General features: G+C 41.8%; 2 protein-coding genes across 2 annotated transcripts in view; both read right to left on the bottom strand.

Annotated features, from left to right (window-relative positions):
• The window catches only part of LOC102737394 (cilia- and flagella-associated protein 61), an 83,376-nt gene extending 75,723 nt beyond the window's left edge, over window positions 1-7,653 (bottom strand). Inside the window, exon 1 of the mRNA XM_081831991.1 lies at window positions 7,560-7,653. The gene's annotated coding sequence lies outside the window, so the exon portion shown is untranslated. The remainder of the gene's footprint in view (window positions 1-7,559) is intronic.
• CFAP61 (cilia and flagella associated protein 61) overlaps window positions 7,556-18,137 on the bottom strand; it is an 88,519-nt gene continuing 77,937 nt past the window's right edge. The window contains exons 10-13 of the mRNA XM_081831984.1: window positions 15,923-15,997; window positions 12,352-12,530; window positions 10,339-10,378; window positions 7,556-7,699 (exon numbers count right to left, since the gene is read on the bottom strand). Coding sequence (XP_081688110.1) covers window positions 7,556-7,699; window positions 10,339-10,378; window positions 12,352-12,530; window positions 15,923-15,997 — 438 coding nt within the window. The remainder of the gene's footprint in view (window positions 7,700-10,338; window positions 10,379-12,351; window positions 12,531-15,922; window positions 15,998-18,137) is intronic.

Genomic DNA, 18,137 nt, shown 5'->3' with positions numbered 1-18,137 from the left:
GGTAGACTCTTAACCTACTGAGCCACCCAGGTGTCACTACAGGGTTTTTTTTTTTTAATACATTCACCTGTTGAAGGACATCCTGGTTGCTTTCAGGTTTTGTGTTTTTAAAGTAAGCTCTAGGCCCAGCATAGGACTTGAACTCACAACCCTAAGATCAAGAGTCACACGCTCTACTAAGTCAGCCACTTGCCCCGAGAACAGGGTTTTTTAAAAAGAGCAGAGGGATAGGGATGCCTGGGTGGCTAAGTCAGTTAAGCATCCGACTCTTGATTTCAGCTGATTTCGACCTGATTTCAGCAGGTCATGATCTCAGGGTCATGGGATGGAGCCCCGCATCAGGCTCTGCACTCAGCATGGAGTCTGATTAAGATTCTCTCTCTCCCTTTGCCCCTCCCTGCCCCACCCACTTGCCTGCCCGCACGTGCCCACACGTGCCTGCACGTGTTTGCACATGCTCTCTCTTTCTCTCTCTCTCTCTCTAAAAAAAATAAATAAATAATAATAACAATTAAAAAAATTTAAAAAGCAGAGGGTAGAAGGCAGTTCTCGAGGTCATATTCCCTGTAGAAGCTGAGCAGTCCTGACAGGCAAAACTACCGCATCTAACATTAAATGTGTGATTTCTCTAAAAAGCTCTTTGTGCTTACAATTTAGTTAAAGTAAAGAATTAAAGAAAAGACCTAAGTGGCTAAAATCAATAACACAAAAAACAACAGGAGTTGGCAAGGATGTGGAGAAAGGGAAACTGTCTTATGCTGTTGGTGGGAATGCAAACCGGTGCAGCTACTGTGGAAAACAGTATGGAGGTGCCTCAAAAAATTAAAAATAAACCTACCCTACAACCCAGTAATTGCACTACTGGGCATTTACCCAGGAATACAAAAACACTAATTCAAAGGGATACATGCACCCTGATGTTTATACTAGTATTATTTACAATCGCCAAACTTGGAAGAAACCCAAGTGTCCATCAACTAATGAATGGATAAAGAAGATGTGGTATACAATAGAATATTACTCAGCCATAAAAAAGAATGAAATCTTGCCATTTGCAACAACATGGATGGAGCCAGAGAGTATAACTGTAAGCAAAACAAGTCAGTAAGAGAAAGACAAATACCATATGATTTCACTCATGTGGAATTTAAGAAACAAATGAGGAAAGGAAAAAAAGAGAGAGAGAAACAAACCAAGAAACAGACTCTTAACTATAGAGAACATGCTGATGGTTACCAGAGGGGAGGTGGGGGAGGGGGAAAATAGTTGATGGGGATTAAGGAGTGCACTTGTGATGAGCACCGGGTGATGTATGACGTGTTGAATCACTATATTGTACACCTGAAACTAATATGACGCTATATGTTAACTATTTGGAATTACAGTTAAAATTAAAAAATAAAAATAAACGATCTAAGCTTTCTCTAGAAAACAGTGGCCTGCTGCCATGTCCACAAAAGGGACATGGTGGTGGTGACACACATGTGGGTTTTGAGGGATTTCTTCCCCACACAAGCAGGAGCAGGTTCTTACATGAAAAGGGGTATGGGAACCAGAAGAACAGCAGAAAGGAGCTACATGCATGGACAAGCTGAGAAGAGGTGCAGAGTGGTAGCTGGTTGGCCACAAAACTCCCAGAGGAACAGAGGAAGGTTCTTGATGAGGGCTCAGATGGAAGCAGTGACAAAAGATCATGTTCTTCTAAGGGTGCAAAAACTACCTTGGCATGTGAGACTTTAATTTTCCAGAAAGGAAACCAGGTGTACATGATTTGCCCCAACTTTATACATGAGTGATAAAAAAAATGAAGCTGAGGTATGCCTGGGTGGCTCAGTCAGTTAAGCGTCTGCCTTCAGCTCAGGTCATGATCCCAGAGTCCTGGGATCGAGTCCCGCATCGGGCTCCTTGCTCAACAGGAGTCTGCTTCTCCCTCTGCCTGCCACTCCCCCTGCTTGTGCTCTCCTCTCTCTCTCTGACAAATAAATGAAATTTTTTAAAAAATGAAGCTGATACTGCAAATGGGAACAAAGTATAAGGAGAAACAAGGGCCTTGCTGCAACCAGGACTAATTTCCAGACAAGTGTTGAAAATCTCATTATTTAAAAAAAAATAAATTTAATTTTTAATAAAAGCAAAATAAGTCATAGTAAACAGAGAGAGAGAGAAGAATAGGAATTAAGTAATGAAGCCACTAAGAACAAGGCCACTACTCCAGCCAGACCCATGACCCATTCCTGATCCCAAGTCATCTGGTTGCTCTCCATTTCCAGTGTGTATTTATTCATAAAGAGAATCCCAGGTCATAAGAAAATGTCACCAACACACTCTACTTAATAATGCAGACAGTGTAAAATACATTTTAATAAAAGTTCTACTTGAGTCATAATAAAAATTTTAAATATCAGTATATACAAAAATAACTAGATTTTCTCTGATAGACGTAATGCATACCCATGATTTTGTAAAAATCAAACCAAAATGAACATCCCAATTTAAAAATGCATAAAAGATCTGAACAGATATGTTACCAAAGTAGACATACAAATGGCAAACAGCATATGAAAAGATGCTCAATACCATACATCATTATGGAATTACAAATCAAATCAACAAGATAACACTACACACCTATTAGAATGGCAGAAATTCAAGACACTCACAGTACCAGTGCTGGTGGAGATGTGGAGCAACAGGAACTCTCATTCTTTGCTGGTGGGATTGCAGAATGGTACAGCCACTTTGGAAGACAGTTTGGAGGTTTATATAAAACTAAACACTCTTGGGTACCTGGGTGGCTCAGTCGGTTAAATGTCTGCTTTCGGCTCAGGTCATGATCCCAGGGTCCTGGGATCGAGTCCCGCATCAGGCTCCCTGCTCAGCGGAGAGCCTGCTTCTTCCTCTCCCTCTCCCTCTGTGTGTGCTCTCTCTCTCAAATAAATAAATAAAATCTTTAAAAAAGAAAAAAACAAGACAAAAAACTAAACACTCCTACCATATGACCCAAACTTGTGCTCCTTGGTATATACTCAAATGAGCTGAAAACTTACACCCACACAAAAACCTGCACACAAATGTTTATAGAAGCTTTATTCATAATTGCCATTAAAAGTAACCAAGATGCTTTTCAATGAGCGGACAGATAAATAAATTATGCTACACCCAGACAATGGAATATTACTCAGCGCCAAAAAGAAATGAACTATCAAGCCATAGAGGAACTTTAAAATGTGTATTACTAAGTGAAAAAGGTCAATCTGTAAAGGCTACATACTGTATGATTCCAACTATAGAACATTCTAGAAAAGGCAAAACTGGAGACAAAACTTTAAAAAAGATCAGTGGTTACCAGGGGTTGTGGGGAAGGAGAGAGGGACGAAAGAGGTAGAGCACAGAGGATTTTTAGAATCTACTCTGTAGGATACTAAAATAGTGGATCCATGTCTTTATGCATTTGTCAAAACGTACAAAATGCAAAACAGAAAGACTAAACCCCCGATGAGTCGATATGGGTTCATCAATGGTAACAAATGGCATAACTCTGCTGTGGGATGTAAACTGAGGGAGAGTCTGTGGGTGGGAGGGGGGACAGAGGTAAGTAGAAACCCCTGTACTTTCTTCTCAGTGTTGCTATAAACCTAAAACTGCTCCAAAAAGTTCATTAATGAAACAAAATCAAAGCACTGATAAACATAAAGCTAAAATAAGTTGCCAGCTATACCCCCCCTTCTCCTCAGGTTAATGAAGTCCTGTGTACCCAAGGTTAATAAAGTTAATAAAGTCCTGTGTACCTTTCTAGAACTTCTATATATATGCAAGATAAAAACTAGAAGTGATGTGTCTACAGTATCCTCTCCCCCCTTCTTCTTTTTAATAACAGAACCAACTTTGGGCACACACCAACCTATCAGTGACATACCCTCCGCTATGCACCCAACTTCCTGACCACAGACTATGCACAGAAGTGATGTAAGTTCCATAAAAGGGAAGTGCTTCTTCATTTCTCTTCCTACCCTTCTCCATGGGCTGAAATGTGGCCACGCTCTGAGCCAGCTCGAAGCATGAGAAGGAAAAGAGCCCACTCTGGCCATAGTCTAGAAATTTTGTGTGCCATGGACCCCTCTGGCAGTCTGGTGATGCTAGGGCCCCTGCTCAGACTAATGTTTTTAAATGTGTAAAATAAAAGACAATGAATTACATTGAAATAGAGTTACAAAATGTTTAAAAATGTATGTTTTAGTAATATCTATGCCTCCTAATTAATGCATTAAGTAACAAGTCTGGTTAGAATAAATTTAGGGAAATTTCAAAGTAGGATGAGCATACATATTTTGAGACATCTGGAACAACTGTAACATGATATGAAAATATCCATGATTTCTACTGGTTACAAAGTCGTGGCTTCGGGAATACTTCTGAGGCATGTTGCCTCCATTCACAGTGGAAGCACATGCTAAATTTCAATTAGAGCTTAGTAAAATAAAGATGGAGTTTTTCTTTCCAACCAAATCCACAGACCCCTGACTCATTATGCAGATGTTAGGTAAACACCCTTACTCTACCAGATGAAGAAGCAGTAAGAGAAGGAATTTTGGTCCCTGCACAACTTCATGGGGAAAATGCTGCTCTTCCGCTCACGTCGGCACTACCGTGTGATAGAGGTGGAATTTCTATCTGACTCAAGCCACTGTGTTTTGGGGTCTTTCTGTTGCAGTGGCTTCACCTGAAAACACAGTAAAGAGAAGCAATATATGAAGTGGTGATGTGTTGACTCTGGAAGCTAACTGCCTTAGTTCTTTTTTTTTTTTAGAGAGAGAGAGAGACATAGAGCCTGTGAGAGCAGGGTGGAGAGGGGCAAAGGGAGAAGGAGAGAAAAATCTCAAGCCGACTCTGCACTGAGCAGGGAGCCCCATGCGGGGCTCAACACCAGGACCCTGAGATCATGACCTGAGCTGAAATTAAGAGCTGGACACTTGGGGCGCCTGGGTGGCTCAGTCGTTATGCGTCTGCCTTCGGCTCAGGTCATGGTCCCAGGGTCCTGGGATCGAGCCCCGCATCGGGCTCCCTGCTCCGCGGGAAGCCTGCTTCTCCCTCTCCCGCTCCCCCTGCTTGTGTTCCCTCTCTCGCTGTGTCTCTCTGTCATATAAATAAATAAAATCTTTAAAAAAAAAAAAAAAAAAGAGCTGGACACTTAACCGACTGAGCCACCCAGGCGCCCCTAACTGCCTTAGTTCTAATACGAGCTCTGCCACATCCTGCTGAGTCACTTTGAACTAATTACCTAACCTCTCTGAGTCTCAGTTTCCTTACCTGTAAGATGGGGATAATTATAATGGTACCTAGCTAATAAGGTCACTGCACGTATTGATACAGGGAAAGTGATTAAGAAAGTGACCAAAATGCTATAAACCTTCCATACATGTAAGCTATCAGTGCTATTGCTATTACTGTTTGACTACTTGCTTTTCTCACCACCCTAGACATCATTCCATAGATCTGTTTCTATTTTTTCAAAATCTGTATAGTAATGTTCTGAATGAATATGCCAAAATACATTTAGCCAGCCCCCAAACATAAAGTGATCATTCAGGATGTTTCTCAAAGTTTCATTTAAAACGCTAATATATCAATTATAGAGAAAGCTCTCTGAAACTACTCCACCAATCCATTTGTCGTAAGATTTTGCAGTAATTTTACTGAGGTCTCATTTACATTCTATAAAATGCACCCATTTTAAATGCAGTTTGATGAACTCCATGATATCTTGTAAGAATAAGACTGCATGTATAAGACCTTAGCTTAAAAAAGGTAAATTATAGAAAACGCAAAGTATTGATATTATTCCTATCACACATATACTGTTCATTTTCTATTGATCAAGATGGTCCTGTCCTGAAACAGAGCTGTAGGGAGAAGCTCAACTGCCCGATTCTTCAGCGATGGCCCCAGATTTGTGTCTGGCAATGCACCCTTCCAACACCGGAGCTCTGGGAACAGCCCTAAATGATACCAACCAACAGCCTCTGGTCCAGTGATGGGTCAGCACAGGACACAATCTGAGTCAATGAGAGGCAAATAGACTTTTGTGTTGGGGCTTCTGAAAAGAAGCATACCCATCACTCTTTTCCCATTGGACTTGAAGTGATAAAAGGTCTAAAGCTATCTCAGCCATCCTGCAACCACAGAGGAAGCACTGGGTTAAGAAGGGTCAACCTGGAAGAGACAGACCAAATAGGACTAACTAAACCCTCTATGAAACCAGCATCGCCATTGATTGGATGGATGGATTCTTCACTTGACTGGATTCTTCACTTGACTCTATGTGGTAAAAAATTCTCCAGTTACTTAAGCCAATTGGATGGGTTTCTACTACTTGCCCGCACAAGAATCCTAGGCAGTACACAAGCTGGGTGTAGAATTCCAAATTTTAGGCAATATAAAGAAGGGAATTAAAAATCATCCCAGATATTCCTAGTACCGCCCAAGGGCAACCATTGACCCCCTCTAGCGTTGCAGGCCAGGTTCCCTGTGGGAGGCAGCCTCACACAGAGCTCTACAGGCTGGGATTTATTGTGGTGAGCTCTTAGGATCCTCCACCCCTGTAAGGAGGGGCAAACTTGGGCAAAGCCCTTCTCTTCAGTCCGTCGCAATCTCTTTCAAGAGGGACCCAGCTTCAAGCTGTTGGTGCTCACACATCCCACAGTTAGAAAGTGAGTTCTTTAGTCCTGAACAAGAAGGGTTGGATGGCATAGCATAGTATCACATCAGCATGTCCCCCTTTACTCCAGTTTATTCATGTTTTTTCTTTCTTTAGAGATTTAGGTCATATTTAAATGCTGTTTTATATACTGGTATGAGCCTAGCATTACATTCTGAGCATTTTCCATTCATTAAAAATTCTTTAAATGAATTGCAAACAGAGTTATAATTCCTTCATAGTTATACTTCATATAAGTATTTAAACATTCTCCTATTATTAGGCATTTAGAGTATTTCCAATATCTTTAATCCTTATATATAAATTTTTGTTTGCATCTCTGCAACCAGTTTTTAGGATATATTTCTAGGAGTGGAATTAAAGAATTGAAGGATATGAACCACTGCCCCATTCTGGACAAATTGTCCTTGGAAATTTCATGTCAATTACATTCTGACCACTGCTACATTGTTTCATTAGAACTGAATGCTTCTCTATTTTAGATCTTGTCTTATCTGGGTTTCCTTTCCCCTGATGAATAAGTTTGAAGATTTTTAAATATCCATTATTTTTTGTTTGTTTGTTTTTCTTCATATGCAAACAGTCTGGCCATTTTATTTTTTTGGTCAGTTTTTCTATTTTGGTATCAAATGGTCTTTTATTGACAATAAAATGTCTGACTGGACAGGTAACTCTTAATATGACTTTTTCCCTAACCAATAGGTTAAAATCACTTGATCAAGCCCTCCACCAGTAAAACAATTTTTAAAAGAAATCATTAAGTTAAAATGGTACCAAGCTCCTTGTTCCATTCTCTTTGGTTAATTTCATGGACTGTCTTTTGGCCAAACGTATGCCCACTTACTTGAGCAATCCAGCCCGATGGAAGACATAGAGATCCTGCTCCAGCGTACAGTTGTGGAAGGGGACAATCTTCACGAAGTTCTGGATGAGGGCAAACTCAGGGGTAAGGTGCGGCAGAGAAATGATGCAGAAGTTCTTGTCCTAACAGGATTGGTGATCAGGACACACAGGAAAAGAATCAGAAACCATTCATCACTAAACAATTCCTGCTGTAAAACAGTACAGAAAATAGGGGGTAAAATGTGTAAAGGACAGGGTATTCAAGTTCAGCTTTCCTATAATTTGGAAAGTAATCATATGAAATTCAAGAGGATAAGGAACTGCAGGCATACTGAGAAAATCTCTGCAAGTCTGGCTGAAACCTAAATAAATGAATATTGTAAACCATGGGACCCATTTGCATAGCTCTTTTGTGGAAGTCAGTTTTGAGAGTAAGGTCCTTTGTGCTGGCAAATTCGCTTGCACCCTGGAGGCAATGAGGCAGCACGGGCATCAGCCCTAGGCTTGCTAAGTGATAGAGCACCAGCCCCGGCCCCCTCCTCTGAGATGAGAGGTGGTGATCCGGGCCTCTTCTTCTTTAAAATCCTGTATTACACATGAATGGACGTCTGTATTCTATCATGACGTGATCCCATTCAGGTGAACAGATCTAAGGATGTGTTTAACCTGGGAAGTGTGTTTAGTTAGCAGGCATAGGAGGATCCAGATGTCCTCAGAACTGCCACTTACCCCTGAGATCTGCACTGCCCAGTATGGGAACCAGCAGCCATGTCCAGACACTGGGCATTTGGGAATGTGGCTAGTGTGACTGGAGAACTGAGTTTTTAATTTTATTTCATTTTAAATAATTTAATTAAATTAAAAAACTGATACTCAGTTCAGTTATTGGAAAAGCTTTATGTATGTTGGAACAACTTGGGTATATGAATCTACTTATGCAACTGTCAAACTTACGAAATCTAAACGCAGATCAAGTATTTCTGATGAAAATGTAGTGTTTGTATTGAAATGTGCCACAGGTGTAATAATACATTTTAGATTTCAAACACTGGGGAAACAACTGTAAATATCTCAATAGTTTTTCATACTGATTACATGTGCAAATGATTAAATTTGGGGCATATTCAGTTAAATAAAATATATTATTAAAATTGATTTCACCTGCATCTTTTCTGCTTTTTTTTTAATGTGGCTGCTAGAATATTTAGATTACTTATGTGGCTCGAATTTGTTGTCTATTGGACAGAGCTGTCCTAGACCATCTGTGTTCCATACATCCCACTTGACCCTCTGCCAGGTGCCTGCGGGAGTGGCCTGCTCCTCCCAGAGCTAATTTGTCCCTTTGGGATCTCGCCTCCTCCTGAACCCTGTGCAGGCATTACTTGTGGTAATCCAAAACCCTGGGGACATTTTTGCAAACCAAAGGAGTGAATCATTGTTTGACCTTATCTTCCTTCTTTCTAGCAAAATAACACAGCTCCTTTTGGGGAACTTGAAAGTCAAGTTGTTGAAATACTCAAGCTGAAAATAAGGAATGGGTGCCAAGTCTCAGTGGGCTTCCTCTGGGAGGAGGAGACTATAATGAATTGCTTTGACTTAGATTTGAAGGATTTAAGGATGAATTATAAAGTATTTTGTTCCTCTCTCTGCATATCCTGAAATAAAATAGAATTAAACCATAAAAATGTCTTTTACTTTTTTAAAACCAGCATGGTTTTGTAATGTTGAAGATCTGCCTTTACATGGACTTCAAAGTAGGAGTGAATTTAAATGTAGGGAAATTACTTTGGGGCATCTCTGAGGGAAACTGGCTTTGTAAAGCCTACCTTAGGATAATCTACATTGCTTTATGAGCTTCAAAATGCCTTAAAATTAATCCCAAAAATGTTACGAGAAATATGGAGAACATTACTACAAGGCTTCATTATATTAACAAAATGAGGAAATACAACCTATGATCACATAGGCTTCAGGAAACATAATTAAACCATATTTGGTTTTTGCCTCAGTAGAAAGAGTATCAGGAAAAATAAGACAATAGGTATTTTTCTTGTAATTAGCCAACTGAAGAAGTCTAGTTATTGACTTGCCTTAAGTGATAGGCAAGGCAGGGAAAACATCTTTATAAAAATCCATTTTTTCCTCAGTCATCTTCCTTCCCCACTTTCTTCCCTCCAATAAAGTGAGAAATTGATTAGAATCTCTATCCCTTGACAACAATGATCCAAAAATGAAGGCAGAGGATAGGAATGGAGGATGTCGTTTGCACTTGTCTGTTTGCCTGAGGCCCATCCACCAAACCTGTCGTAGTGGGTTGAGTGCTTACCCCACGTCAGGCACTGTGTCAGGTGACGCCAACCAGAAAATCAGCCATAAATTCCTACTTTCCTACTCTCAGAAAAGCAATCTAATGGTTTCAGAATTCTCTGAGCCAATGTAAGCTATAAAGTAATATGGCTGTCTAATCCACTTTTGTGTCGTTTCTGAAATTTTCATGTACTACCAGCATTCTATTAATGATTTGATTCTAACAAAACACCGTGAAAGCTATCCTTAAAAGAAATTAGACATTGAAAGGGAACTATTAGAACCAGCAATGACAATATTTTGAAAAGTTCATGATATGTCATTCAACCTTATTTTCAGAACATGGAAGCAATTCAAACCTCAACATTCATAGCGATGTATGTGCTTGGACAGTGAATATGGCATTTTACCTTTCTACAACTTTTTTAGCTTACAAAACCAATTATATTACTCAAAATTCAGCATGTACTTACAGGAAAAAGACTGAAGATGAAATTCATAAAGTCCAGTGACCTGTAAACAAGACAGTAAGCATTGTCACCGATCTGCAAGCAAATGCAGCGTCAGTATGTATTTAAAGAGATTTATGGCTCTCTTCCTGTCAAGCAGTGGTGGCCGACCGCTAGTCGGAATTCAAGTCTAGCTGAACATTAATCAAGTTGCAGAAAGTCATAAGCTTCATATTTCATTAATAAAGTATTTTTCTATAACTAAAGACATTATTATAGCAATTAACAACCTGTGCATTCAAAGAGGCTCAGTAGTCATTCTGTGACATAATCCCTCCCTTTTTTGTTAGAGCTGTCAGAGAGACGTGGGTATATTATAAGCAATTCTGATCTTTTTCTCTTTTACATGCAAAAGATTTTCTGACCACCTGTGGTTGTAGAGTCACAGGCAAACCATAATGGATCATCAAATTTCTGTCTGAAGGGCGCCTGGGTGGCTCAGTTGGTTGGGCGACTGCCTTCAGCTCAGGTCATGATCCTAGAGTCCCGGGATCGGGTCCCGCATCGGGCTCCCTGCTCAGCGGGGAGTCTGCTTCTCCCTCTGACCCTCCCCCCTCTCATGTGCTCTCTCTCTCTCAAATGAATAAATAAAATCTTTAAAAAAAAAAATTTCTGTCTGAAAATTCAAAAGTCACATTCTAAGCACAATCATATCTGAATGCACAGGGGAAAATAAATATACACAACTAATCTAAAAGGGCTTATAGGCTTTTTAGATGTCTACAATATAAGTAAAATAAAGATTTCCCTTTTCAACTTCTAAGATTTCCCAAGAAATTGAAAACTTAAGAGGAAAAAAGTACAAGTAAAACATGATTCTAAGTGAGATTGAGAGACTGGGAGCATGTTTAAATACATTCTCTAAGAAGGAAATGTCCAGCAGCATTCTTGGTCATCTAAAGGATACTCTGAATCTTCCGGTCTATCAAAATGAGCCAATCTTTTCCTCTTCCAGATTGTTCTGTGAATAAAATGGTGGAGTTGGTGGGAATTCCAAAGGAGATGTGGAATCTAGGCATTTAGGTCAAAGGTCCACTTCCAGACTATAGATGGCAGCAAGCACCGAACACATGGGGATAGGAAGTGGGGTGAATGAGTGGTCTGGTGGGTACCCAGGCTTTGTCTGGCACCATGCTTCCTCCTTCTAGCAACTTCCCTGGATTGTTGTTCGGTGTCCTACTAGCCCCACTCAGATTACACATGGGTAAGGCTCCAGCCCCAAATTTGGGTGGGGGGAGCATGAGGCAAAGGACTAAGCTGTCATGTCCTGGTCTGGCCCCATCCATCAGCTCAGGAATGAGCACACAGTCTGATCAGGCCCGATGGGGCTTTAGCTAGAAAGCCAGGCTCAAAGTCCTCCTCACTAGCTTCTGGTACAGAGCCTGAGCCCACTGTCCATTTCTTTGGCCCCAAGAAGGGACACTCCCCTGAGAAAGGAGCCAGCAGCAGGGAACCAGAGGCAGGAGGCAGAGAGAGAAACTTGGAACTTGATGGGGTTATCTTGAATCAAGCCACATTGAAAATCAATCCCACCAGTGGACTTATCCTTTATGATATGAGGCAATTATTCCATTTTTTAAAAGCCAGTTTGGGTTGGATTTTCCATACTTGCAACCAAAAGACTCCAGACAAGCAATCACCTAAATCCAAAGCTCCCCCCAAATGCAAACTTTAGAGAAAGGAGAGCAGCATGTGGTTACATAAGTGATGATTTTCCAGATCTCCAACTGTTACACAGGTGAGCCAAAACCTGGGCAGTCCCGTTCTGTGGCCCTTGCCCAAATTTTATGGACTGAAACCTCTGGGACTGGGGCCCAGAAATCTATGCTTAAAAAAAACAAAACAAAACAAAACAAAAACAAAAAGCGGGATTAGGATGTGAGGCCAGGTTTGGAAACCAAGGGCTCTATAAGATTAAAATGTGAGGCCACCAATGCCGTAAGAAAAGTCTTACCATGATAGACAACCAGTACTTGCCTTGCTTCGTATTTCTCCTCAATACAAAAGAGCTGAATACAAAAAGCAGCTGAGGCTCCCTTGTAGATGGGGCGGAAGTCGCTGGTCTCCTCGGGCATCGAAATGGATGCCAAGCTCAAACAGCTGACACAGCCATCTGTATCACCCATAGTGGACTGCTGACTGAGGTTTTCTATGTCCTACAGCAAGGAGACAGGAGGAACCAAGCGGGAATCCTATTCATTTTCTGCAATTTAATGGGCTAGTGGTTGCATCATCTCTTCATTATACAATCTCTCTAGGACAGATGTGACAGTCTCACCTGAAACAAATCGTCCTGAGCCAGGCCTAGTTTTAATGAGATGTTCTTAATGAGATATTCAAGATTTATAAAGGGATTGAAAGAAGTCCTTACGTGAAGGTCAGAAAACGAATGGTTTCCGTTGGTCTTTCACATAGGATCCATATTTCAACTGCAACGCTGGGGAGAAGTTAGAGTGTGGTAGTACTATATACCTATCAATTCCATAAGCAAAATACCTCTGCCTCCCAAAGTGTTTTCACTGTGATTTTGTGCTACAAGAATTTTTGGGTCTTGGGACTGTCGGGCGGTTTCGTGGTGAGGTGGAGCCCAGGGAGGTCCAATGGGCAGGAGCCACCTGGAAAGTTAGTGTTAGACCTTCCAGGCTCATTTTAGGGGCGTCTAAGAAGGTGTTATAGCTCAGAGGAAAACGATTCATTCTGAGATCCTTCTCAGAGTTCTTTTAAATCAAAGTAATGCATCAAACATTAAAATAATATCAGCACTAAAACCTTATAAAGAATATCAGGAGTCCCCTGTCCCTTCAATTCCTCTTCCCATTGGCTAGCCCTTTCAACTTTCTCATTTCTTTGGTATTTACCCCCATGTCTCTGAATATGTGCTCAATCTCTTGGAGACTGTGATAGGCAGAACAGTGGCCCCCCAAACTGTACATGGCCCAATTCCCAGGACCTGTGCATTTTACAGAGCAAGAGGGACTCTGCAGAGGTCATTAAGTGAAGATTTTAAGACAAGGAGATTATCCGGGATTATCTAGGTAGGCCCAAATAATCAGGAGGGTCCCTTATAAAAAAGAGGCAGGAGGGTCAGAGTCAAGAGACTGGAAGATACAATGCTACCAGCTTTGAAGATGGAGGAAGGTACCACATGCCAAAGGAATGCACGTGTCTTCCAGAAGCTAGCAAAAGCAAAGGGAGGGATTCTCCCCTAGAGCTTCCAGAAGGAACAGAGTCCTGCCTGCACCTGGATCTTAGCACTGGTTTGGGTTTCTGACCTCCAGAACTGTATAAGAATAAATTTATGTTGTTTTAAGCCACTAAGTTCATGATAATTTGTTACCATAGTGATAAAAAACTAATACAAAGACCTGGCTTCTGGCATTTGGAGAACATGGTGGGAGGAGAGGACAGAGGTTTCTCCACTTGAAATGGAGAGTTCCACTTACTTGTCTGTTCTGCCTTTTCCCCATTACACAGCCTCACACAGTGCGGGCTGAACCTGAATTTAGAGCTGCTTCTGTCCCATCTAACCAGAGGACAGTCATCTGGTTATTTCACTTGAGTACAGTAGACAGGCCAGGTGCTGTCCGCAAGGACTCTAGTGTCCCCAACACTGCATAGCAGACTGTCAGACCCCTCACTTCAGCCCAGTCCTCGCCCTGCCTTCCAGAAGCCCCAGGCCCTGGGCCTTTTGTGGACACAGGAGGAGAAGGTACCCGCTTTCTGCTAGTGCCTCCCCTCACAGTGGTGCTGGACCTTCTCCTTTCTCCGCTGTGCTAAGCCAGTGTAAACTCCTCCATCGATTTTCTTCATTCTCAACATTTTGAAAGGGCTCACCTTCTAATATCTCCTCTCCTAGTCTTGTTGTCTTTGTGGATTTGTGCCCCACTTCTTATTGCTTTACTGTCTTTTCTGTGGTTTTTTTTCCAGAAGGGAGAGGAGATAAACATAGGACATCAATCCACGTTGTTGACCCAGATGCCCTCTGGGGGTCCAGTACGTCTAATGCAGCAGGGACCATCCTGTCCCCTCCTCCACATCCACATTCTGATTTGGGTCCCTACAGGTATAGCTACCTCTTAGAAATAGAGCATGCCTCACCCTCTGCTCCATGCCTCATTCCTCCCCGGAACCTGAGGAGTCAGTGTCCTGGTGTGGGTGTCCCCAGAAGCAAACTCTGAGCTAAGTTTATTCGGGGAGTGATGCTAGGAATTCTGCAAGGAGAGTGGAGAAGGGAGGCAAGGAAGGGAAGGACACCAACGCAGAGTGTCCCATCCAATCCCACTGAAATCCCTGGGAGACTGTGGAGAATACTCTCAGAGCTGTCCCACCTAAGAGAAAGGAACTGGGGTGTTGATTCTCCAACTACCTTCAGTCATTGTCTGATGGTTGCCCCCCAAAGATTCTGACCTGCCTGCAGCACGGCGCCAGAGAAAGACCAGGCACCTGAAGTCCCTGTCCTCGAGTGCTGAGGAATGAGCAGTGCCAGAAGGACATGGGTAGGGTCCCACAGTAGGTGCTAAAGTGAGATTTGGAAAATGGGCCCCCACCTGCCTGATGCACTCTCTTCCTAGCAGCACATCCTGCTCCTGACTGCATGAGTTCTCCTGTCCTCCACACACTCGGCCCAGGAGGGCAGACCCTGCTCCAACGGTGAAGTCCTGCCTCTGGCCAGGTGTGTACACTGGATTCAGTGGGGGAATTAGGAAATCCACCTGTCACACGTCCAAGCTTTGTTCTCCAGTTCAGTTTTGGCCAAAATCAAGTGGCACCTTTATCCCTACTGACTTCTGTGTAGGCTTCTTAATTTCTCAGAATCTGGAGAAGAAAGGGGTGACAAAATCTGGCCGTCTCTCAGAATTCCAATGTCTGGGATTAGTGTTCCAGTAATGTGGTCCTCCCAGATCTCCGTGGAGATGACCCGACTTCCTGTTCCTTCAAGGGCTCTCCAGACTTCTCAGGTTGACTCACGAGTCCAGAAGAGGCAATGGGGAATCGACTGAAAGCTCAAAACTGGGCTCACCACTGGGGCATGAGAGTGTCTGATCATGTGAATCTCCCACTTAAAACTTTCAAAGCCTTCCTCTGCTCCTTAGGAAAAATCCAAAATCCCGAGCAGGGTCCACAGAGCCCTGCCAAATTACCTGAATCCTTGGGTTTCTAGCAGGAAACAGAGGGCACACTCCAGCGAAGCAAACCAAGGAGATTCAATAAAGGACCATATGTGAAGGTGTGGGCAGGGAGAAGGGAAACCAACAAAGGATAAAGAAGTGCCCCAGGGGTGGCTGCTGGCAGAAGATGCTACCACCCCTTGGCCTGAATCTGTAACAGTATAACTTCTAGGACCAAGCTGTACAAGGGATACTGAATAAAGGATTTCTCAGTGGAGAAAGACTTCATCGAGGGAGGCTTTGTGGAGTCGGTGCTAAAGAAGGTGCCAGCTCTGAGCTGGTAGAGAGAAGCAGGGAGCCTGGAGGAGGAAAGAGCTCACCAACACTGAGTGGAGAGCAGTGAACCTCGTGGGGCCCACCAGCCGGCACACAAACCCTACCTCCATCTCACTAGTGTTTCCACTATGGACTGCTGACAGAAGTTCCTCAGCTGTGGCTTCTTCTGTGATTCTCCCCTGTAGATGACAAAGGCAAGACATTTAATCAACACCTACAGTGGTTCAGAGCCCCAGCTCTGGAACCAGCTGCCTTGGGTTCAGATCCTGGCTCCACGGCTTCCTGACTTGGGAAAATCATGGAGTCTCCATGGCCTTCTCTGTAAAAAAGAGGCTAAAAGCAGCACCTACCTGACAAGGTTGTTAGGAGAATAAAATAAGGACAGGTAGATACAGAGATGCTAGCACAGTGCTGGCTCCTCCTAGTTCTCTGTAGATGATAGTTATTACTTCATTATTCTTATTCTTCTGTGTAACTTGAAAGCTGCACTAAGTTTCTTCCAGCTGCTTTATTGAGGTATAACTGACAGTAAACTGTATATATTTGAAGTATACCTTCTGAAAAGTTTTAACCTATGTATGCCCCCATAAAAATATCACCGTAATAAAAATAGTGAGCATATACCTCACTCCCCAAAGCTTCTGTGTTTCTAGGTACCCCTCCCCTCCTGCCCCGTACCACTCAGCCAACCACACACAAACGATTATCTGCTCTTTGTCACTACAGATTATACGCTGAGTCTATTTCTGGATCTTCTATTTGGTTCCCTTGGCATTGTTATCACAGGGGCTTAATGACAAGAACTATATAGTAAACCTTGAAATCAGTAGTGTTGGTCCAACAACTGCTCTGTTCCAAAGTTGTTTTGGCCAATCTAGGTCCTTTCCCTTTTCCATATGAATTTTGGAATCAGTTTTTCAATTTCTAGAAAAAGCCCTCCTGAAATTTTGACTGGGAATGCATTGATCAATTGGGGAAGAATTGACACCTTGACAACGTCAAGTCTTCGAAACCAGGAACATGGGCTATCTCTCCATTTATTTAGGTCTTATTTCATTTCTCTCAGAAATGTTTTGTGGTTTTCAGTGTACAAGTCTTGAACATCTTTTGTCAGATTTATCTCTTAGTATTTTGTGTATCTGTACTAGTGTAAATGGTATTTATTTCAATTTCTGGTTGTTAATTGCTATTACATAGAAACAAAATTAAACTTTGCATGTTATTTTTGTATATATTTAGCAACATGCTAAATTATTTACTAGTTCTAGTAGCTGTTTTTGTAGATTCTAGATGATTATGTTATATCTGCAAATAAAGGACAGTTTTAATTCTTCCTTTCCAATCTGGATGCCTTTTATTTCTGTTATCTTTTTGTGCTGGCTTGAACTTCCACTGTAATTTAAATAGAAGAGGTGAGAGCGGACATTCTTGCATTGTTCCTGACCACGGGGGAAAACCATTCAGTCTTCTACCATTAAGTATGATGTTAGCTACAGGGTTTTCAAAAATAGCCTCTAACACACTGAAGAAGTGCTTTCTGATTCCTAATTTTCTGAGAGTTTTAATGAGGAATGAATGTTGAATTTTCAAATACCTTCCCTGTATTTTTGAGAGAAACATTAGGTAACCTTTTAGCCTGTTAATATGGTGAATTACATTGATTTTTTTTTTTTAAGTAGGTTCCATGCCCAGCGTGGAGCCCAGGACGAGGCTTAAACTCACGACCCTGAGATCAAGACCTAAGCTGAGATCAAGGGTTATCATGCTTAGCTGACTGAGCCACCCAATCGCCCCTGATTGATTTTTTATGTTAAACCAACCTTGCATTCCCACAACAAACTCTACATGGTCATGATGTACTATCTTTTTTATATATTGATTCAAATTACTAAGATTTTTATTAGGATTTTTTCCATCGATGTTCATGAGAGCTATTAACCCGGAGTTTTACCTTCTTACACTGTCTTTTGTTGTGAGAAGACATACTTTAGATGACTTAAGTCCTTTTAACTTTATTGAGTTTATTTTGTGGCCCAGAATATGGTATACCTTGGTAAATGTTCCACATGCACAGGAGAAGAATGTGTATTCTACCATTTGGGGGGTAGAGTTTTATCAAGTGTCAATTGAGTCAACATTGTTGACAGTGTTCTTAGAATCTATATTCTTTTTTAAAAAATATATTGTTATGTTAACCACCATATGTTACATCATTAGTTTTTGATGTAGTGTTCCATGATTCATTGTTTGTGCATAACACCCAGTGTTCCATGCAGAATGTGCCCTCTTTAATACCCATCACCAGGCTAACTGATCCTC

The sequence above is a fragment of the Leptonychotes weddellii genome, chromosome 10 (assembly GCF_054177405.1).
Source record: "Leptonychotes weddellii isolate Sample4059 chromosome 10, ASM5417740v2, whole genome shotgun sequence".
Lineage (NCBI taxonomy): Eukaryota > Metazoa > Chordata > Mammalia > Carnivora > Phocidae > Leptonychotes > Leptonychotes weddellii.
Note: the sequence above shows the minus strand (reverse complement) of the source record. Positions and strands in the feature narration are given on the sequence as shown.